At 41.2% G+C, this 23,053-nt stretch overlaps 1 protein-coding gene across 2 annotated transcripts in view; it reads left to right on the top strand.

Annotated features, from left to right (window-relative positions):
• Positions 1-203: 203 nt before the first annotated feature.
• Positions 204-23,053, top strand: part of pola1 (polymerase (DNA directed), alpha 1) — a 108,062-nt gene continuing 85,212 nt past the window's right edge. Inside the window, exons 1-9 of one of the 2 annotated variants that reach the window (XM_014157251.3) lie at positions 204-314; positions 943-1,103; positions 13,779-13,897; positions 14,066-14,162; positions 14,242-14,322; positions 14,394-14,509; positions 14,686-14,748; positions 15,068-15,166; positions 15,288-15,432. In XM_014157251.3, coding sequence (XP_014012726.3) covers positions 971-1,103; positions 13,779-13,897; positions 14,066-14,162; positions 14,242-14,322; positions 14,394-14,509; positions 14,686-14,748; positions 15,068-15,166; positions 15,288-15,432 — 853 coding nt within the window. In that variant the 5' untranslated portion in view covers positions 204-314; positions 943-970. Of the gene's footprint in view, positions 315-942; positions 1,104-12,717; positions 12,896-13,778; positions 13,898-14,065; positions 14,163-14,241; positions 14,323-14,393; positions 14,510-14,685; positions 14,749-15,067; positions 15,167-15,287; positions 15,433-23,053 lie in introns of those variants that run through there. The other variant, XM_014157252.3, reaches the window with a different exon arrangement.

A 23,053-nucleotide genomic window follows, 5' to 3' on the forward strand; every position in this document is an offset into this window, starting at 1 on the left:
TTCCGCGCTTATAAACCCAGGGTCGTTACACTATAATGAAATATAACAGAATAAAATTCAAAATAATATTTTTCCCAAACAACTTGCGTCAAGGCAGCGTCAAGGCAACGTGTGGAACTACTGTCATAAAAAAATGATAGGCTTAATTTGAAACTTTCTTTGATCCACATTTCATCTCTTTTGTTATGGAGCAGGGCCGAAGGCATGTATGGCAGAAAGAGTCCCTGGTTACCATGGAGATGACCTAATTGACTAACAATGTCAAAGAGATCGCATTTATTTTGGTAGATTAAACTACAACTTCTACATTCAAGGTAGGATAAACAAATAGATTCAGAAGATAATAAACCACGTTTATTTTAGTTACTTTTGTCCTCAACTTGTTTATATTACTTTCTAGCACGTCAAGCTAACTTACAGAGTAGGTAGCTATCTAGACCGCTAGCTAGCTTTGTAGCCATGGATTGTGCACCTTCCATTGTTTAGCTAAGTAGCTAGCTATTTATACACTTAGCTAACTGGTTGATGTTTTCCTTTTGCAACCGGAGGAAAGTAACATTCAACTCCACAAATGCTGTTTACATTGATATCCATACTGAATGAAGCACTTAAGGGAACTCATGGGGACCCTTAACTTTAAAATGTTTTGTGAAACTGACTTAAAGTTAAGGAAACTTTAAGGGAAAAGATGCGGGGAAAATTGACTTAATGTTTTATGCAACCAGGCCCAGGCGTATAGTAACCAGGCGCTGCCTAGCAACCATCAATAGCCTATCCTATATTTGTATAGGTCATATTTTGAATGCATTTGGATTTTGGATTGCATATTACACAACTTGCAATTGTGGTCTGGGTAGGAGTGTTGAAATTTATGTGAGCAAAATGTTGCTGTGACCTTTCCATTGTGTTTAGATGAGTGAACTTGTTCTCCTTTTCTTCAAGGAACATTATTTTGACCCTCGAACTGGAGATGGTTACTTGTCGTGGGAAATCAAAACCATCCAGAGGAATTCTGCTTCATCTGAGAAACGACCATCTAGCCAGTCATTCAGTGGCGGCCCAACAACTGAGAGAGACTCCATCCAGTCCAGAGGTTATCCTGGGTAATGAACAGTGCAGGGAGGCCATTTTCCTAATGATGCCTTCTTTTGATCAGAAGTGGTAGGTGTGGTTAAGTTCTCGGAGCCAGGGGCTTGCACCGAGGGTCAGGATAAAGATGGGTCTGTGACGGTAGGAGTGAAATTTTGGGGAAATGTGGACTTTTGCCTTTTGGCTGATCCATTTGTGGTTTCAGGGTGGGTGAAAACAGAGTTGAGTGCTGTGGAATCAGTGAAGGTAACCAGAAGTGGTCTGGTGATAATAGTTTGTGTTTCTGCTGGTTAGAGGGAGCAGGAGCTCCGCGTTAAATGAATGGGGACAGGAGATGTGAATTGTTTTGCTCTCAAGAAAAGGGCTTCATTGAAAGGAATGATTACTGGGGTAGTGGTAAATGTGAAAGTTGACCAACTGAAGGGGAATATTCCCAGTGTTTGTGATGCTCGTCGTTTGGTGCGATGCAGACAGGGTGGCGTGAGTGCTGAAACAAGAGTTGTTCTGTTCTTTTGAATCTTTGCCCGACAAAGTAATGTTAGGAGCTTTTGTGCCGAATACATTACGTTGTTACAGGTGTCAAGCTTATGTGCATGTGGCAGCAGTGTGTAGGAGGGAGGTTCCCATGTCGGAGAAGTGTGCAGAAGGGCATGAGACAAAGGAATGTGTAGGATTGGGGAAAGTAAAAGCTGTGATTTTGCTGACCGAATTTCCATGGTTTATGGATGTGAAGGGTCTGGCAAGCTCTTCAAAGTCAACATTTGAATGTAGTTGTAGTTGGACATTGTTTTTAATCCTTAGATCAAGCAGTGGGCCTATGTAGTTACAGGTAGACCTGGACCATCGGTGTAAACTAAAACAATACTTTTGGACCAGTTGGTATTGCCAGTTTGTTGGAAAAATTCTGCCCTTGTTGGCTAAATAATTCCTGTTTTAATACTGCTGCGTCAAACTCATAAGTGTCTGAGTAGAAGTGGAATTTTGGGCAAAAAGCATGCTTGCATAAAACCAATGGTTTGTTCTGTCCTTTGTCATTTAATTTATGCAGTTTGGAGAGACATATCTAATTTGATGTTTGAAGCATAGCACTGAAGAAATAATTTTTGGACATGATGCAACCGTTCTGTTTGGATTCATTGTTATTTTGTAATTCCAGGTAGCACTACATTTATACACCTGACAGAGTAACCAAAAATGTGAATGTTAAATGTTTTGTTTAACACTAGGAGTTAACTCTAGATGAACACTAGTGTTGAATAGAAATGATTAATTATCCCATAGTGTTAAATTTGAGTAACTCTGGCAAGTGTAACACAGTGTTATATATATATATATGTTGTGTCTTTGGGCATCATTAAACTGAAGACATATTTATCAAATAACTCTGTAATTATTATTACGTGAGGGAGGGAGCTTGTTCCACCATTGGGGTGCCAGAGCAGCGAACAGTTTTGACTGGGCTGAGCGGGAACTGTGCTTCCTCAGAGGTAGGGAGGCGAGCAGGCCATAGGTGGATGAACGCAGTGCCCTTGTTTGGGTGTAGGGCCTGATCAGAGCCTGAAGGTATGGAGGTGCCGTTCCCTTCACAGCTCCGTAGGCAATCACCATGGTCTTGTAGCGGATGCGAGCTTCAACTGGAAGCCAGTGGAGAGAGCGGAGGAGCGGGGTGACGTGAGAGAACTTGGGAAGGTTGAACACCAGACGGGCTGCGGCGTTCTGGATGAGTTGTAGGGGTTTAATGGCACAGGCAGGGAGCCCAGCCAACAGCGAGTTGCAGTAATCCAGACGGGAGATGACAAGTGCCTGGATTAGGACCTGCGCCGCTTCCTGTGTGAGGCAGGGTCGTACTCTGCGAATGTTGTAGAGCATGAACCTACAGGATCGGGTCACCGCCTTTGCACACTAATCCTTTGCACATGAACGCAACAATTGCAATCAAGTCGGGAACAATTGCAATCAATATATATATTTACGCTCAGTGTGTCGCCGGGATCTTTGTTGAAAAGTTCGTTCTGTTGGAGAGTTTTGTCCTCACGTTCTCTCTCCCTCTGTTAGAATGGATATTTCAAAAGATATTTCAAAGTGACATTCATTAATGTCGTTATAGGACAGATGTTTCTTCGGTCTTCGCGTTCAATGATACCGAATTCCTAGCTGCAGACTAGTAATCAATATCAAAGACTTGTTATTATTCTGTCGGTATCAATAGTCTAAGAGTTTAACCTCTATGGGCTAGGCGGGACGAATTCGTCCCACCTACGTAACAGCCACTTGAAGCCTGTGGCGCGATTTTCAAAACCTTAAAAATCCTATTACTTCAATTTCTCAAACATATGACTATTTTACAGCTATTTAAAGACAAGACTCTCGTTAATCTAACCACACTGTCCGATTTCAAAAAGGCTTTACAACGAAAGCAAAACATTAGATTATGTCAGCAGAGTACCAAGCCAGAAATAATCAGACACCCATTTTTCAAGCTAGCATATAATGTCACCAAAACCCAGAAGACAGCTAAATGCAGCACTCACCTTTGATGATCTTCATCAGATGACAACCCTAGGACATTATGTTATACAATACATGCATGTTTTGTTCAATCAAGTTCATATTTATATCAAAAACCAGCTTTTTACATTAGCATGTGACGTTCAGAACTAGCATACCCCCCGCAAACTTCCGGGGAATTCGCTAACATTTTACTAAATTACTCACGATAAACGTTCACAAAAAGCATAACAATTACTTTAAGAATTATAGATACAGACCTCCTCTATGCACTCGATATGTCCGATTTTAAAATAGCTTTTTGGTGAAAGCACATTTTGCAATATTCTAAGTACATAGCCCAGGCATCACGGGCTAGCTATTTAGACACCCGGCAAGTTTAGCACTCACCATAATCATATTTACTATTATAAAAGTTTGATTACCTTTTGTTGTCTTCGTCAGAATGCACTCCCAGGACTGCTACTTCAATAACAAATGTTGGTTTGGTCCAAAATAATCCATCGTTATATCCGAATAGCGGCGTTTTGTTCGTGCGTTCCAGACACTATCCGAAATGGTAAAGAAGGGTCGTGCGCATGGCGCAATTCGTGACAAAAAAATTCTAAATATTCCATTACCGTACTTCGAAGCATGTCAACCGCTGTTTAAAATCAATTTTTACGACATTTTTCTCGTAGAAAAGCGATAATATTCCGACAGGGAATCTCCTTTTCGGCAAACAGAGGAAAAAAATCACAAAGGCGGGGGCGGTCGGGTCACGCGCCTAAGCCCAGAGTCCCTTGATCGGCCACTTGAGAAAGGCGATAATGTGTTTCAGCCTGGGGCTGGGATGACGACATTCTGTTTTTTCCCGGGCTCTGAGCGCCTATGGACGACGTAGGAAGTGTCACGTTAGAGCAGAGATCCTTAGTAAAAGATAGAGATGGAAAAGAAGTTCAAGAAATGGTCAGACAGGCCACTTCCTGTAAAGGAATCTCTCAGGTTTTGACCTGCCATTTGAGTTCTGTTATACTCACAGACACCATTCAAACAGTTTTAGAAACTTTAGGGTGTTTTCTATCCATATGTAATAAGTATATGCATATTCTAGTTACTGGGTAGGAGTGGTAACCAGATTAAATCGGGTATGTTTTTTATCCAGCCGTGTCAATACTGCCCCCTAGCCCTAACAGGTTAACCACGTCGTATGGTTAAAGTTCAGAACGAGGAATGCATGGTCAAACCTTGGCCCTCTCGTTATCGAGGTAAGCTGGTCTCCAACCTTTAGCCACTCGTAATGGAGGTAAGCTCAGTCTGGTGATAGAAACCCTGGGTGGGGGTTATATTCGGAATTCGGAAAAAGACTGTCTCATGACGCCAGATCCCGTCTGTTCATGGGGGCGCGCCGATGACTTGGTGAAACTTTAAACAGAAATACAATTCTCTCACATTAACATCTTACAAGCATCCCAACATATTCCAAATAGCTTTATCCTTATTCATTCATTTTATACAACCATTAGATGTAAGTCTCAGGCTATTATATAAACAGCGCCATGGTAATGTGGCCGTATTGTCTCTCATGAGTTTCACAAAATTGTACCAAATGGACCAGTTCGTAGCTGGATTCTTCACCGATCTTTTATACCTTCTCCAGAACATAAATGTAGTTCGGTTCTCCAGTCCTGTGAGGTGGAAGAATTCCTGGGTTCTTTCTATGAAACCCACTCTGTCTCAAAACTGTGGCCATGAGGTAGGACATTCTTTTAGGAATTTATGACCGCTCTCACAGAGCCTAGGTAGGGGGATGGTGCATAGAAAACCCAAAGAGGGCAACGTCATGACATATATTAACACTCAAAATGTAACACTATAATCAGAGTACTTCTTACACTCAGAGTGGGACCATATGTTATAGGTAGTGCTAAAATTAACTCTTAAGTACTGATTTAACACAAAATGTACTCTGTCATGCCCTGAATATCTTGAAACTCTCACGCCCTAAATATCTAAACTCTCGAGTAGCCATAGGCAAGATAAAATGTGCCACACCTCGGCTCTCTGACCATCTGTCCCTCATGAAAATGTACTGCTGAATTACTACACAAAACCTATTTGTGCAGTAGTGACTATGTAGAGACGTGTAGGGGTTGTGTATTGAATGTGTACTTTATGCACTACTCAAGATAAACAAGTAAAGTTTTGTAGTGTTCAATAGGAAAGCAGTGTTTCCAGTAGTAATCAGGTAGAGCTTTTTACTACTTGATGTTGGTTGTAAATAAGTAGTCAAAACACTACAGCTTTACTACACAGGCTTTTTGCCAGTGCAGAAGAAGACAAAACAGGAAGTAGTTGGTTGTTGTTTGCTAGCTACTGTATTTGACAATACCGAATGTAATCATCTTCAATCCTTCATCATCCTGTCTTTCATAGCCCTTATGCTGGCACCATCTGTAAGTTTAACTTTCCTTTATTGCTAGCCAAAATTTTTATTATGTTTAGCCTAACTGTTTGCTAGCCCCATTGAAATGTGGCAATGTAGCCTCTGTTTTTGTCATGCTAGCTAATAAGTATGTTTGTTAGTATGCAAATGTACAGTAGCCTATGTTCATATTGGTCTACTTACCTCTTTTGACCTGTTGCCAAGGAGGCCCTCGACATAAGAAAACTGGAGGCCACTGTTGGTAAGATTAACATTGTTTATCAAATGTTTTTGTCTTATGTGACCTCTGTTAGCAGATGATTGATAATGGCTTATAATTGGTTGTCTCTTAAATGTTACATGGTGGAGAGATGTGGATCCAACAAAGAAGAGGATCTGAAGATGGTTAAGTCAAAGCTGAATGAAGACCAGGCCTAAAAGAGATTTAAAAAAAAGTATAAATATGTAATTTTATAGGAGCAGATAGTGTGCTATAGGCTATTTTCTCAAGCTCAGATGGCCAGATAGTGTCATCCTGGACCTGGACTCTCTTCTATAGAATAGGCCTAGGTGGCCTTATCACACTTCTACAACTTTGTCTGTGTTACTTCCTTCAATAAGCCAAAAATAAGAACAAAGTTGGGCAGTAGAGTCTTGCATGGGCTACAATGGAACTTTTGTAGGACTGGTGGTTGAACGCACTGTAGTGTCACTGTGCCAATAATATTATGTGTTTGCGTGTCCCCCACGCCCGAGCACGCTTTCATCCTCCAATTTGGGACAGGAGAATCTTTGTGCGTGCCCAAGAGTCCAGCCAAGGTCACCCTGGAGACAAGCTTCATTGCGATAAAAAGGGGATACTTTCCGCAGTCAAATTATCTTTAGATAGGTTGTGACTAGAGGGAGTACAGCTACGAGCTCAGTCAGAACCCTTTAGATAGGACTCTTCTCTCTTTTAGAAATGTGTGGTCATGAACGGAGGTTGGACAGTGTGTGAATGAGTAACCTCCTGCCAAATGTATGACCATATTAGAGACATAATTCCCTCAGATTACACAGACCCACAAAGAATTCAAAAATAAATCAAATTTTTATCTTTTGATGATTTTGATATAGTGTATGTAATAATGACAATTACAACAATACTGAATGAACAATGAACACTTATTTTAACTTAATATAATATCAATAAAATCAATTTAGTCTCAAATAAATAATGAAACATGTTCAATTTGGTTTAAATAATGCAAAAACAAAGTGTTGGAGAAGTAAAAGTGCAATATGTGCCATGTAAAAAAGCTAAATTGAAGTTTCTTGCTCAGAACATATGAAAGCTGGTGGTTCCTTTTAACATGAGTCTTCAATATTCCCAGGTAAGAAGTTTTAGGTTGTAGTTATTATAGGACTATTTCTCTCTATACCATTTGTATTTCATATACCTTTGACTATTGGATGTTCTAATAGGTACTTTAGTATTGCGGTACTTTATTGCCAGCCTAATCTCGGGAGTTGATAGGCTTGAAGTCATAAACAGCGCAATGCTTGAAGCATTGCAAAGAGCTGCTGGCAAATGCAGTAAAGTGCTGTTTGAATGAATGCTTATGAGCCTGCTGCTGCCTACCACCGCTCTGTCAGACTGCTCGTCTTCAAATCATTGACTTAATTATAACATAATAACACACAGAAATACGAGCCTTAGGTCATTAATATGGTAAAATCCGGAAACTATAATTTCGAAAACAAAACATTTATTCTTTCAGTGAAATACGGAACCGTTCCGTATTTTATCTAACGGGTGGCATCCATAAGTCTAAATATTGCTGTTACATTGCACAACCTTCAATGTTATGTCATAATTACGTAAAATTCTGGCAAATTAGTTCGCAACGACCCAGGCGGCCCAAACTGTTGCATATACCCTGACTCTGCGTGCAATGAACGCAAGAGAAGTGACACAATTTCCCTAATTTAATATTGCCTGCTCACATGAATTTCTTTTAACTAAATATGCAGGTTTAAAAAAAATATACTTCTGTGTATTGATTTTAAGAAGGGCATTGATGTTTATGGTTAGGTACACATTGGTGCAACGGCAGTGCTTTTTTCACAAATGCGCTTTTGTTAAATCATCCCCTTTTGGCGAAGTAGGCTGTGATTCAATGATAAATTAACAGGCACCGCATCGATTATATGCAACGCAGGACAAGCTAGTTAACCTAGTAATATCATCAACCATGTGTAGTTAACTAGTGATTATGTTAAGATTGATTGTTTTTTATAAAATACATTTAATGCTAGCTAGCAACTTACCTTGGCTCCTTGCTGCACACACATAACAGGTAGTCAGCCTGCCACGCAGTCTCCTCGTGGAGTGCAATGTAATCGGCCATGATCGGTGTCCAAAAATGCAGATTACCGATTGTTATGAAAACTTGAAATCAGCCCTTATTAAATCGGCCATTCCGATGAATCGGTCGACCTCTACTCCCATATCTATTGGGTGAAATACCAGTGTGCCATCACAGCAGCAATATTTGTGACCTGTTGCCACGAGAAACGGGCGACCAGTGAAGAACAAACACCATTGTAAATACAACCCATATTTATGTTTATTTATTTTCTCTTTTGTACTTTAACCTCTATGGGCTAGGTGGGACGCTTCCATCCCACCTACTCAACAGCCAGTGTAATCCCGTGGCGCGATATTCAAATACCTCAAAAATGAAAAACTTCAATTTTTCAAACATATGACTATTTTACACCATTTTAAAGACAAGACTCTCGTTAATCTAACCACACTGTCCGATTTCAAAAAGGCTTTACAACGAAAGCAAAACATTAGATTATGTGTTTTATCTTGGCTCTTTTTATTGAAGACTGAGGATCTTTGCAATAACGTGACACTTCCTACGGCTCCCATAGGCTCTCAGAGCCCGGGAAAAAGCTGAAGGATATCGAGGCAGGCTCTGGCTGAAACACTTTATCGCTTTTGGCAAGTGGCCGCTCAGAGTAATATGGGCTTAGGCGCGTGCCCGAGTTGACCGAATGCTTTCTTTTCTTTTGTCTGTTTACCTAAACGCAGATTCCCGGTCGGAATATTATCGCTTTTTTATGAGAAAAATGGCATAAAAATGGATTTTAAACAGCGGTTGACATGCTTCGAAGTACGGTAATGGAATATTTAGAAATCTTTTGTCACGAATTGAGCCATGCTCGTAACCCTTATTTACCCTTTCGGATAGTGTCTTGAACGCACGAACAAAACGCCGCTGTTTGGATATAACGATGGATTATTTTGGACCAAACCAACATTTGTTATTGAAGTAGAAGTCCTGGGAGTGCATTCTGACGAAGACAGCAAAGGTAATAACATTTTTCTTATAGTAAATCTGACTTTGATGAGTGCTAAACTTGCTGGGTGTCTAAATAGCTAGCCCTGTGATGCCGGGCTATCTACTGAGAATATTGCAAAATGTGCTTTCACCGAAAAGCTATTTTAAAAATCGGACATATCGAGTGCATAGAGGAGCTCTGTATCTATAATTCTTAAAATAATTGTTATGCTTTTTGTGAACGTTTATCGTGAGTAATTTAGTAAATTCACCGGCAGTGTTCGGTCTGAATGCTAGTCACATGCTAGTCACATGCTAATGTAAAAAGCTGTTTTTTGATATAAATATGAACTTGATTGAACAAAACATGCATGTATTGTATAACATAATGTCCTAGGGTTGTCATCTGATGAAGATCATCAAAGGTTAGTGCTACATTTAGCTGTGGTTTGGGTTTATGTGACATTATATGCTAGCTTGAAAAATGGGTGTCTGATTATTTCTGGCTGGGTACTCTGCTGACATAATCTAATGTTTTGCTTTCGTTGTAAAGCCTTTTTGAAATCGGACAGTGTGGTTAGATTAACGAGAGTCGTATCTTTAAAATGGTGTAAAATAGTCATTTGTTTGACAAATTTAAGGTTTTGCATTTCTAAGGTATTTGAATATCGCGCCACGGGATTACACTGGCTGTTGAGTAGGTGGGACGCAAGCATCCCAACTAGCCCATAGAGGTTAACTGCCTTATTCAGGGGCAGAAAGACAGATTTTTACCTTGTCAGCTCAGGGATTCAATCTTGCAACCTTACGGTTAACTAGTCCAACGCTCTAACCACCTGCTTTACATTGCACTCCACGAGGTTACGCGAATGCAGTAAGAAGCAAAGGTAAGTTGCTAGCTAGCATTAAACTTATCTTATAAAAAACAATCAATCAATCATAATCACTAGTTAACTACACATGGTTGATGATATTACTAGTTTTTAACTTGCCTGTCCTTCGTTGCATATAATCGCTTAGGTATACGTTGCTCCAACCATAAACATCAATGCCTTTCTTAAAATCAATACACAAGTATATATTTTTTAACCTGCATATTTAGTTAATATTGCCTGCTAACATGAATTACATTTAACTAGGGAAAATGTGTCACTTCTCTTGCAAACAGAGTCAGGGTATATGCAGCAGTTTGGGCCGCCTGGCTCGTGAAAACTGTGAAGACTATTTCTTCCTAACAAAGACAGCCGACTTCGCCAAACGGGGATGATTTAACAAATGCGCATTTGCGAAAAAAGCACACTCGTTGCACGACTGTACCTAACCATAAACATCAATGCCTTTCTTAAAATCAATACACAGAAGTATATATTTTTAAACCTGCATATTTAGCTAAATGAAATCCAGGTTAGCAGGCAATATTAACCAGGTGAAATTGTGTCATATTGCGTTCATTGCACGCAGTCAGGGTATATTCAACACTTTGGGTAATTTGTCAGAATTTGACTAATTATGACATAACACTGAAGGTTGTGCAATGTAACAGGAATAACGTTTTGTTTTCGAGATGATAGTTTCCGGATTCGACCATATTAATGACCTAAGGCTCGTGTTTCTGTGTGTTATTATGTTATAATTAAATCTATGATTTGATAGAGCAGTCTGACTGAGCGGTAGTAGGCAGCAGCAGGCTCGTAAGCATTCATTCAAACAGCACTTTCGTGCGTTTTGCCAGCAGCCCTTCGCAATGCATTGCGCTGTTTATGACTTCAAGCCTATCAACTCCCAAGATGAGGCTGATGTAACTGATGTGAAATGGCTAGCTAGTTAGCGGGGTGCGCGCTAATAGCGTTTCAAACGTCACTTGCGCTACATGGGTAACACTGCTTCGAGGGTGGCTGTTGTCGATGTGTTCCTGGTTCAAGCCCAGGTAGGAGCGAGGAGAGGGACGGAAGCTATACTGTTACACTGGCAATACTAAAGTGCCTATAAGAACATCCAATAGTCAAAGGTATATGAAATACAAATCGTATAGAGAGAAATAGTCCTATAATTCCTATAATAACTACAACCTAAAACATCTTACCTGGGAATATTGAAGACTCATGTTAAAAGGAACCACCAGCTTTCATATGTTCTGAGCAAGGAACTTCAATTTAGCTTTTTTACATGGCACATATTGCACTTTTACTTTCTTCTCCAACACTTTGTTTTTGCATTATTTAAATCAAATTGATATGTTTCATTATTTATTTGAGGCTAAATTGATTTTATTGATGTATTATATTAAGTTAAAATAAGTGTTCATTCAGTATTGTTGTAATTGTCATTATTACAAATAAACAAAAGGTTTTTTATTTTAAATCGGTCAATTAATCGGCATCGGCCTTTTTGGTGCTCCAATAATCGGTATCGGCGTTGAAAAATCATAATCGGTCGACCTCTAATCTGTAATGTCTCTATTCCTTTGGAACTTTTGTGAGTGTAATGTTTACTGTTCATTTATTGTTTAATTCACTTTTGTTGATCAATTTCACTTGCTTTGCCAATGTAAACCTGTTTCCATGCCAATAAAGCCCTTTGAACTGAATTGAGAGAGAGACTGAGAGCACGAGTGTTCTTGATGAAGCAAGCAATAAAACTCACCATGAACAACATTCATTGGTGTAAAGTACTTAAGTAGTACTTTAAAGTAAGTTTACTTTAGTCATTTTTGGGGCTATCTGTACCTTACATTGCTATTTATATTTTTGCCAACTTTTACTTCACTACATTCTAAAGAAAATGATGTACTTTTTACTCTATACATTTTTCATGACACCCAAAAGTACTCGTTACATTTTGACAGAACAATAGTCCAATTCACGCACTTATCAAGAGAACATCCCTGGTCATCCCTACTGCCTCTGAACTGGCAGACTCACTAAACACAAATGCTTTGTTTGTAAATTAATGTTGGAGAGTGCCCCTGGCTATCTATTTTATAAATTTGTGCCGTCTGGTTTGCTTAATATAAGGAATTTGAAATGATTTCTACTTTTGATACTTAAGTATATTTGAGCAATTCTTTTTACTTTTGATACTTATGTATATTTAAAAACAAATACTTTGACTTTTACTCAATTAGTATTTTACTCGTTGACGTTCACTTGAGTCATTTTCTATTAAAGGTATCTTTACTTTTACTCAAATATGACAATTGAGTACTTTTCCCACCACTGCTTATAGTCCCGGCCCCAGCCCAGACTAATAACGTGATGAAGACATTGCAAACATTACTGTAGGCTACATGGACTATGAAACAACATCGCCATCAAGCGGACCCTGAACCACATTTCCATGCCAAGCTTCGAAACTCCGGCGATATTCTGATTGGCTGCTTTCTTTTTGCGTCATTTCCTGCATATGACTTTCACCGGGAAGGAGATTTGGCGCGAAATCTTCTGTTGTGTTGAACTGTGAAGCTAGCTACCAAGAGAGAGCTGAAGGTTATCAATCCATTTGGAATAAATAGCAATGTCTCCGGTTTCTAAGCCAGAGAAGGACGTGGACAACCCGGACGGCGGTGAGTCTGACCGGAATATTACTGCAAACAAGCGTGAATACGCGGACACGGTTTAGCCAACAAGCTGTCAGCTAACTATCGCGCGCTAACAACAAAGCAAGCAACCAACGTTAATAGAATGACTAAATTTAGCTAGCTACGTGCCATTAAATTAACACCGAATGTTCATAAATTGGATAATTACCCACAGTTAGCTGGCCATTTAGCTACTGTGATGTTGACATTTTATACTTTAAGACATACTCCGCTGGTATTTTGGCGACTAAGAAAGTATTGTTTAAACCTCCCGCTTTGGGCTAAACGTGTCTCTGTGTAGTTCATACATGTATAATATATGCGCAGAACTACTGTTTTACCTCAATTAGCCACGAAATCCCTAGTTTGAGGGGAACTTTTCTTGGAGCTGCGCTGGACGCCATTTTCCCTTAATTCCTCACCCAGGTCAGCCTGCCCCCTAGCAATTAAGAGTTCTAGCCAATGAACTTCAGCCCCTCGCGTTTGACATCTAGCAAGAGGCCTAACCTGCATAATCCAATGAGGTTGCAGAGCGGTCCCAACAGCTCAGTGGAAACAGCAGAGAGAGCGCAATGATGTGGTGATCTTACTTTATCTGCAAATATGTGAATTAGTACACCATTTTCAGCGACCACTCCTGAGTGCTACTTTCTACTGGCCAAAAAATATATACAACAGTACCGGAGAATCTCTTTAAAAGCTGTCAGTCGCTTGCCTGATGCCTGTAGAAGAACAACTGGGTTTTGAACTCTCTTTCTGCTTTTTCACTCTCCCTTTCTTCCCCCATCTTTTACGCTCCCTCCATCTCAATCACTCACCACTCCATCTCTCTCTCACCCCTCACTCTCTTCCTGTTTTCTCTCTCCAGAGAATGACTGCGGCCTGGCAATGGGTCGCTCCAGGAGGGAGAAGAAGGAGAAGACGGGGAGGAAGTCAGCTCTGGAGCAGCTCAAGAGAGCCAAGAAGGGAGAGAAAGTCAAATATGAGGTGAGATGTGTGTGTTGTCCAAGTCCTGATCTGACAGAGGAGTGTTTGTGTCCTCCGCTTTTAATCTGTGTGTTACGTGATCAAGTTGTATAGTGTACGTTATAGTGTGGGTGTTATAGCCAAGCCTTGTTTTAACATGTATGTTGAATCTGTGTGTGCTGTGTGTAGGTGGAGGATTTGACCAGTGTGTATGAGGAGGTGGATGAGGAGCAGTACTCTCGGATGGTGAGAGAGAGGCAGGATGATGACTGGATCATTGATGATGGTGAGTTGGTCTGAAATGCCTTAAGAACCTTTCTGCTTCTGTCCCAAGTTATAGCAAGTTCTCTCTCTCTCTCTCACAGATGGCACAGGGTATGTGGAGGATGGGAGAGAAATCTTTGATGAGGATTTGGCGGATGATGTGTTAGAGAAAGGCGCCAAAGGTAGGAACCGTGTGTGTCTGTGTGAAAACAAGCCTGTGTGTGTCTCCAGCCTAATTATTGTTTGTTTGTAGGTAAAGTGGGGGCTAAGGGAGCAGACTCTAAGAATAACATTAAGAAGGCAGCGGTGGCCAAACCCAACAGCATCAAAAACCTCTTCATGAACAGCAACGTCAAGAAACCTGCTGAGGTGAGTGTTTGTATTTGTGCACCTGTTTATCAAGAGTCGCTTCGCTAATCATGGGTGTGTGTTTCTCACCCTCTGTGACCCAATACATGCAATCCAAAACACTCAATAGTTAGTGTTCTAGTCCATTTGTTTCTATTTTGTAATTGAACCAGGATTGTGTGTTTTGTCTCTTACAGAAAGATGTGGACCTGTCCAAAGATGACCTACTAGGGGACATTCTACAGGACCTGCACTCTGAGGTCAGTCTCTCGGGTCCTGTCAACCTCCACACCTTCTCGCAGCGGGGGGGAAAAAGTGCATGTCGGCTCACTCACACATGAAGTTTACTCCGCTAGTGGTGCAACAACGCTTCAGCCTTAATGTTTTTTTGTCAGGTTGCTGTGTATGGTTTAGTCCAGCTCCTGTAATTCCCCTCTCTAAAACCAAGTTCAGCTAGATCATTTGGTAGATGCTTAGATTTCAGCTTGTTGTTTGATTCTTTTTCACTAAGACATGGACTCACTGGGGGAGAATACGTTATCAGTGTGTCTGAGTGTCTACGTCTGCCCCCTCTTTCAGAGGCTGTCTCCCCTGACTCTTCCGGTTGTCACTCTGAAGAAGAAGAAGGCCCTCGGAACTACCATGAACCCCTTCTCCATCAAAACCCAAACCCCTAAGGTATACTTCTTCTCTCTCTCCATTGATCCCTGCCCCCTCTTATATTCCATTAAGGCCAAACGTTACTGAGTACACCCCTGGTCTTCTTCCTGTTGTAATGTGTCACTTCCTTCCATCGCAGGGGTCTCCCTCTGCCCAGGGGTCAAAGGTGAAACACCCTCCTCCTGGTGAGCTGACTCCCCGGGTGCCCTCCCGCCTCCCCACCTCCAGGCCCTCCGTCCTCGTGGAGAAGAAGAGAGTGAAGGTGGAAGAAATTGAGGAGGAGGGTAAGAAATCAGACTAGGAGTTAATCTAGCACTCGCTGGGCTGGTTTCCTGGACCCAGATTAAGCCTAGTTCTAGACTAAAAATATAAATTGTAAGTGCTTTTTAATCTAGCATTAGGCTTAAAGCGGCAATCAAATCAAATGATATTGTATTTGTCACACGTGCCGAATACAACCTTTCCGTGAAATGCTTACTTACAAGACCTTAACCAACAATGCAGTTCAAGAAATAAAGTTCAGAAAATATTTACTAAATAAAATAGGTGGTGGTTGTCAATGTAAATAGTCCGGGTGGCCATTTGATTAATTGTTCAGCAGTCTTATGACTTGGGTGTAGTAGCTGTTAAGGAGCCTTTTGGACCTAGACTTGGTGCTCCGGTTCCGCTTTCCGTGCGGTAGCAGAGAAAACACTCTATGACTTGGGTGATTGGAGTCTGACTATTTTTTGGGCCTTCCTCTGACACCGCCTCGTGTATATAGAGCCTTCGATTGCTGAAGTTTGGCCCCAGTGATGTACTAGGCTGTACGCAGTACCCTCTGTAGCGCCTTACAGTCGGATGCCGAGCAGTTGCCATACCAGGCGGTGATGCAACCAGTCAGGATGCTCTCGATGGTGCAGCTGTAAACTTTTGAGGATCTGGGGACCCATGCCAAATCTTTTCAGTCTCCTGAGGGGGAATGATAGTTTGTTGGTGATGTGGACACCAAGGAACTTGAAACTCTCGACCCACTCCACTACAACCCCGTCGATGTGAATGGGGGTGTGTTCGGCCCTCCTTTTCCTGATCACCTCTTGTGTCTTGCTCACGTTGAGCGAGAGGTTGATGTCCTGGCACCACACTGCCAGGTCTGTGATCTCCTCCCTATAGGCTGTCTCATCGTTGTCGGTGATCAGGCCTACCACTGTTGTGTCATCAACAAACTTAATGATGGTGTTGGCATCGTGCTTGGCCACGCAGTCATGAGCGAACAGGGAGTACATGAGGGGACTAAGCACGCACCACTGAGGGGTCCCCGTGTTGAGGATCAGCATGGCAGATGTGTTGTTGCCTACCCTTATCACCTTGGGGTGGCCCGTCAGGAAGTCCAGAATCCAGTTGCAGAGGGAGGTGTTTAGCCCCAGGGTCCTTAACTTAGTGATGAGCTTTGTGGGCACTATGGTGTTGAACGCTGAGCTGTAGTCAATGAACAGCATTCTCACGTTGGTGTTCCTTTTGTTCAGGTGGGAAAGGGCAGTGTGGAGTGCGATTTGAGATTGCGTCATCTGTGGATATGTTGGGGCGGTTTTGGAGGGGGTCTAGGGTTTCTGGGATGATGGTGTTGTGAGCCATGACCAGCCTTTCAAAGCACTTCATGTCTAATGATGTGGGTGCTACGGGGTGGTAGTCATTTAGGCAGGTTACCTTCGCTTTCTTGGCACAGGGACTATGGAGGTCTGCTTGAAACATGTAGGTATTCCAGACTCGGTCAGGGAGAGGTTGAAATTGTCAGTGAAATCACTTGCCAGTTGGTCCGCCCATGCTCTGAGTACACGTCCTGGTAATCTGTCTGGCCCTGCAGCCTTTTGAATGTTGACCTGTTTAAAGGTCTTGCTCACATCGGTTACGGAGAGCGTGATCACACAGTTGTCCGGAACAGCTGGTCCTCTCATGCATGCTTCAGTGTTGCTTGCCTCGAAGCGAGCATAAAAGGCATTTCGCTCGTCTGGTAGGCTCACGTCACTGGGCAGCTCGCGACTGGGTTTCCCTTTGTAGTTTGTTAAGAGAATTATGTTCTCAATGTTAACTTCAATTAAAATACTCAGTCTGCCATCCAGAATGTGTAAGATTCTGGTGTAATAACACAGACAGAGGACCAGCTTACAAGAATCAGAATTTTTATTCAGGAGAGCGCTCTGCAGTTCATACACAAAACATCCATTATATACCAGGCTCCTCATTTACGCACACACTAACGCTAAGGAGAGTTAATTGTTCTTCACCAGAACTCTCCACACCGTAAATTGTTACCCAGCCGACAGTTTCATATCTCTGAGATTAGGGAAACCTAGAGGGTTCAAGCTAGGTCAGGTCAACCACAGTTTAAAAGTTCTTGATGTTTACTTAAACACACAGACCCCCATTCCTCTCCTATCCTAGTCAATCTCATGAGACTTCTGCTTAACCCTCTAGTTACTCATTCTCCAGGCTATATAGACCATATCCCTAAATTCGGTGTAGAATTATTTAATCATTACTCTCAAGCAGGAATTCCTTTAACACTCCACCCTTAATGACTCAATAAGTCACACTGATATATCAAACTCTATGGTAAACATAAATGTTACATAAGAATACACAAAACCAATACATGTATTTACATTCGATACTCCTCAATGACTGTCCTAGGCTTACATCCAAGTATTTTAATACGAACAAGTCTACCCTTATCCTGGTTTTGTCTTCCCATTATTAAACATTTCACCATATCCTATAATGACAGAGTGGAAAAATGTAGTCATTATTCTAACACATACAAATTATTCTACCAATTAACCCTTTAACTAAAGGTTACACACTGATGCTTCACTTCTTTATTAGAAAAGAAAATCATAATCAAACAATTAAATGTATATACCGTAATTTCCGGACTATTAAGCGCACATGAATATAAGCCGCACCCACTGAATAAATTTTTTTTTTATTTTGAACATAAATAAGCCGCACATGTCTATAAGCCGCAGGTGCCTACCGGTACATTGAAACAAATGAACTTTACACAGGCTTTAACGAAACACGGCTTGTAACAAAAATAAATAGGCTTTAACGAAACACGGCTTGTAATAAAAAAATTGCAGTAAGCTTTAGTTGTCTTTTTGCACCGAGTCAATTCCTCACGCTGCTGTTTCCAACGTCTTATCGACTCATTAAGACCAAGCTCCATTCTCACCAAGCTCCTCTCATTAAGACCAAGCTCAATTTCCTTTTCCAACAGCCAGATCAATCGCCTTCAACTTGAAAGCTGCATCATATGCATTTCTCCGTGTCTTTGCCATGATGAGGGTGACAAAATGACTACCGTAATCAGAATGATGGGACGTTTGAGAGCGCTCAATTTAATCTAAACAGTAAATAAAAAAAGTTGTTTGACCTTAACCCGTTCGGCAATTTCATTGGTCTAATGAAAGCTTCATGCCGCCAAAAAACTGAGCACGTCACAGAATGTGTTTTTTTTGGGGGGGGGGGGAATTGAAAGCGGGTAAAACCCATATATTAGCCGCGTCATTGTTTAAGCCGCGAGGTTCCAAGCCTGGGGAAAAAGTTGCAGCTTATAATGGGCACAATGTTTTTTTCAAAAATCGCTGTAGCGCCCCCTATCCTAGGCGACCGTCAAGAAGTTAAAGTCCGGAATTTGCGGTACATCATCTACTCCTCGATTGCTGTTTAATACTACTTCCAATCATAACTCTTCTGTTCAGGATTTTCATCATGATTTTCATTGAATAAACAGTCTCTAAACATTGAATATAGTCTCATGAAGTTCCGGCTCCTCCGGATTGAATGTATCAACGGTGTCCATCAGGTTTGGATCTGTATATTGTTCATTCCATTGATCAGACTCTGTGATAGGCCCGTACCTCACCATCTGCTGAGTCACTGCATTCTCCAATGCCTTTCTACAAACCTCGGACATGGGGAATAAAACAACAACCACATAATACCAGCATACCCATACAAACAATAACCGCCCCCACATTAGTAGCTACTATAGTTTTCCATTTGCCAAACTTTTCCTCAAACCATCCGGTCACAGATGTATTCACCCCTGAGTTTTCAGCCCATTCATCACTTAGTGCAGTCCACCCAGCCCAGGCTCTAGTTACAGTCCCCTCTGGTGATGTATTATTTGGAATAAAAGTACAGCAATGACCCCCCCCCCCACCACCATTCTACAAACCCCGCCCTTCTCGGCCAATAGCATATCGAGAGCCAACCTATTTTGCCAAGTCATGCGGGAGGTGGCGGATAATTGGTCAGAGAGTCCCTTCACTGCATCTCTAGTTTGATTTACAAATCTTTGCTGATTTATAATAGATATAGTTTATCCAATCCACATTCTTATTTATCGTAACCCACCAAAATAAAGTAGTTGTGGACCCTTCACCTATTTGATTCAACGCCTTGTATTCATCTGGTACTCCTCTATGAATCTCTATGGAATCCATCCATATGGGGCTAACCTCATCTAGGACCAGACCTCTCTTATTTCTTACATTTTTACTCACCACTGGCCTTTGATGACTAATCCTTACTGGTTGAACCAATAACACCGGGGCGCAGGTACCTACCCACCCTTTTGGTAACATCTGCCTTATGCGTCCTTGGTCAGAACATGTCCACCATACATCAGTTACAGGTGCTGTGAGGTTAAGAATCTTCTCCTGCACTTCCCAATCTAAGTCCGTCACATTTACTACTTTCTTACATCCATTAAAATCTCTCAAATTCCTACTACCATTCCTGTGCCTATAACACTGATACTCTCCAGGAGTTAGAGTGAACTGAGGTGGATTGGCTGCACTCTTTAATCTGGCCAACCCCATCCCTGTACAGTTTACGTCTTCCTGATTCGATCCTAAGTCTAACACACAAGAGAGCATAGTCTGTGGCATTGGAGCCGTCAACATAGTTGGTCGCCCAGTAGAACATGCATAACAATTAGTTTGGCCCAGAGCCCTGGCCGTGTAATTCATCCATTTCAACCAGAGATTTTCATCTGGTATTCCTTCTATCTCCCCTTGGTTCCTTTCTTGGAGAAGGAAATCCTTCACATCAGGTAGACTAGTGGAACCAAATGTTTTTCCACCTGAATGATCAATTCCTACTAACAGATTTACTACGGGGTATTTTACTGTAGTGTCTGTCAACTGAAATGATATGCAGGTATCCTTGCCATACTCATCAGCGCATGCCATATACTTCAATTGCATGTCATTACTAGTTACATTTTGTATAGTTACTACTATCCCCTACATACATGAGGGAATATCCTTATTCTGTTCAACACCCCACCGTGCACTCCATTTCCAGATATTAGTCTCATATTCCCTTCCCCCTGTGTGTTTAAACACCTGGGACCAGGAACACATAGACCTAGTTGGTTGACACAGATAAAAGGGAGTGTTGTCATCATTTATCTCATTATAACAGTGTCCCCTCCCGTTAGTCATATTTAGTATCCTCATCTTAAATCTCGCGTTTTGTCCTTCTCCAACCCCTATTTTATAGGTTACTCTTCCTTGCCTGTCCTTATTTTGAGTAGTTTGTCTTTTGCTTCTCAAAACTGGTAGAGATTCGGTATGATTTATGCCTACTGATGGTGGATCTGGATGTATCAAAATTATTATTAGTACTATGATGCAGCTTAGGGTCCCCCATATTCCCAAAACCTGCCAACCCTCTCCTGCCTGTAGCTTATCTGCCCAGAACCACCCCATACTCGCACTCTAGGAGCACACACAGTGATGACAGGTCGGGTTAGGGAATCTTCGTTAAGGAGGTAACCCCCGAACCCTATTGGTACTCGGTTCTTCTCCTAACTCTCTGTGTGTGTGATCAGTAGTGCTTGTATGTGTTCCTACCTTCTTGCAGTGGGTAACATGGACCCAAGTGGCTCTCTCAGCTATTCTAATGGCAAAGGCAGTAGTTTACAGAACCTGGTAGGGTCCTTCCCAACGAGGCTGTTTCCAGTCTCTTCGTTTCAACGATTGGATCCACACCCAGTCTCCAGGCTGTATTGCGTAAATCGCCTTCTCCTGTAATTCACCTGTTGGACACAAAATCTTGGACATACGGGTATGGCTAACAAACAGTCTTCTCGTGTGTTCTGCTAGTATATCTTCACTTCTATGTCTGCTTGTTCTAATCTCCCTAACTCTGGCATTCTATAGGCTCTCTCTTCCTGATTAGCTAAATTCTAATCAATTACTTAAAGAAATAGATCCTAGTAAACCAAGTCTAGGGATAATATCTTAACCTATTATTTTAGCTACCATAATCATTTCTGCCACGTAAGTTGGGAACGCTTCTATCCATTTACTATTCTTATCTATTACTGCTAAACACTACTTCTTTCCCTCACTTCGGGATTGTTTATAAAATATATAATTGAGGTCCATTTCCAATAGTTGGAATGGATATTCTACCTGGGGGGGGTATGCTCCCAGTGGTGCTCTTACTCTACCTTGATGATTATTCTGTGCACAAATTACACATTTGGAACAAAACATATATATTTTTTTTTAAGTAATTTGTACTTCCGTATGTTGCCAAGTGTTTTCTTATTATTTCTACCATCCCCCCCCTTTTGATACATGGCTTTGCCCATGCATCAATATTCCTGCATATCTGAACAATGACTTAGATAGTATGGGAAACGTATCCCTGTACCAAGTCCCATCTTAATAGACCGCTCGCTTAATAGACCAGCTAAAATTATGCACTAACCTTTGACAATCTTCATCAGATGACACTCCTAGGACATTATGTTAGACAATACATGCATTTTCTTGTTCTATCAAGTTCATATTTGTATCCAAAACCCCCATTTTACATTGGCGCGTGACGTTCAGAAAATGTATTTCCCCCAAAACTCCCGGTGAATCAGCACAACAATTTACAAAAATACTCATTATAAACGTTGATAAAATATTAAACTGTTATTCAAAGATTTATAGATTAACATCTCCTGAATGCAACCGCACTGACAGATTTCAAAATGACTTTACTGGGAAAGCACACTTTGCAATAATCTGAGTACTGCGCTCAGAGAAATACATCAGGCAATTACAGATACCCGCCATTTTGGAGTCATCTAAATGCATAAATAGCATTAGAAATATTCACTTTTAATAATCTTCATCAGAAGGCACTTCCAGGAATCCCAGGTCCACAATAAATGTTGTTTTGTTCGATAAAGTTCATAATTTATGTCCAAATAACTCCATGTTGTTTGCGCGTTCAGTAAGCTACTCAAAATGTAGGATGCACGAGGAAAATGTCACAACGAAAAGTCCAAAAAAGTTATATTTACGTTCGTTCAAACATGTCAAACGTTGTATAGCATCAATCTTTAGGGCCATTTTAACGTGAAACTTCAGTAATATTCCAACTGGACCATTCCAGTGTCTTGAAAAACGTTTTGAAACGCAGCTAACTCTCGCGTGAACCGCACCAATGAACTGATGTCCTTCCCTGTCTACAACTTCCCCACCTTCTCGTTCGGTCTCTGTTCACCATAGACGCCTCAAACAACTTTCTAAAGACTGTTGACATCTAGTGGAAGCCTTAGGAAGTGGAAAATGAACCCTAACTTACTGTGTGTTAGATAGGCAATCACTTGAAAAAACTACAGGCACCAGATTTTCATTTCCTGGTTGTATTTTTCTCAGGTTTTTGCCTGCCATATGAGTTCTGTTATACTCACAGACACCATTCAAACAGTTTTAAAAACTTCAGAGTGTTTTCTATCCAAATCTACTATAATATGCATATTCTAGTTTCTGGGCCAGAGTAGTGAAAATACTGCCCCCTAGCTCAGACATGTTAAACAAACACTAACAACCGTATCGTTCCAGTCAAAAC

Source organism: Salmo salar, chromosome 19 (assembly GCF_965601325.2).
Source record: "Salmo salar chromosome 19, fSalSal1, whole genome shotgun sequence".
Classification (NCBI taxonomy): domain Eukaryota; kingdom Metazoa; phylum Chordata; class Actinopteri; order Salmoniformes; family Salmonidae; genus Salmo; species Salmo salar.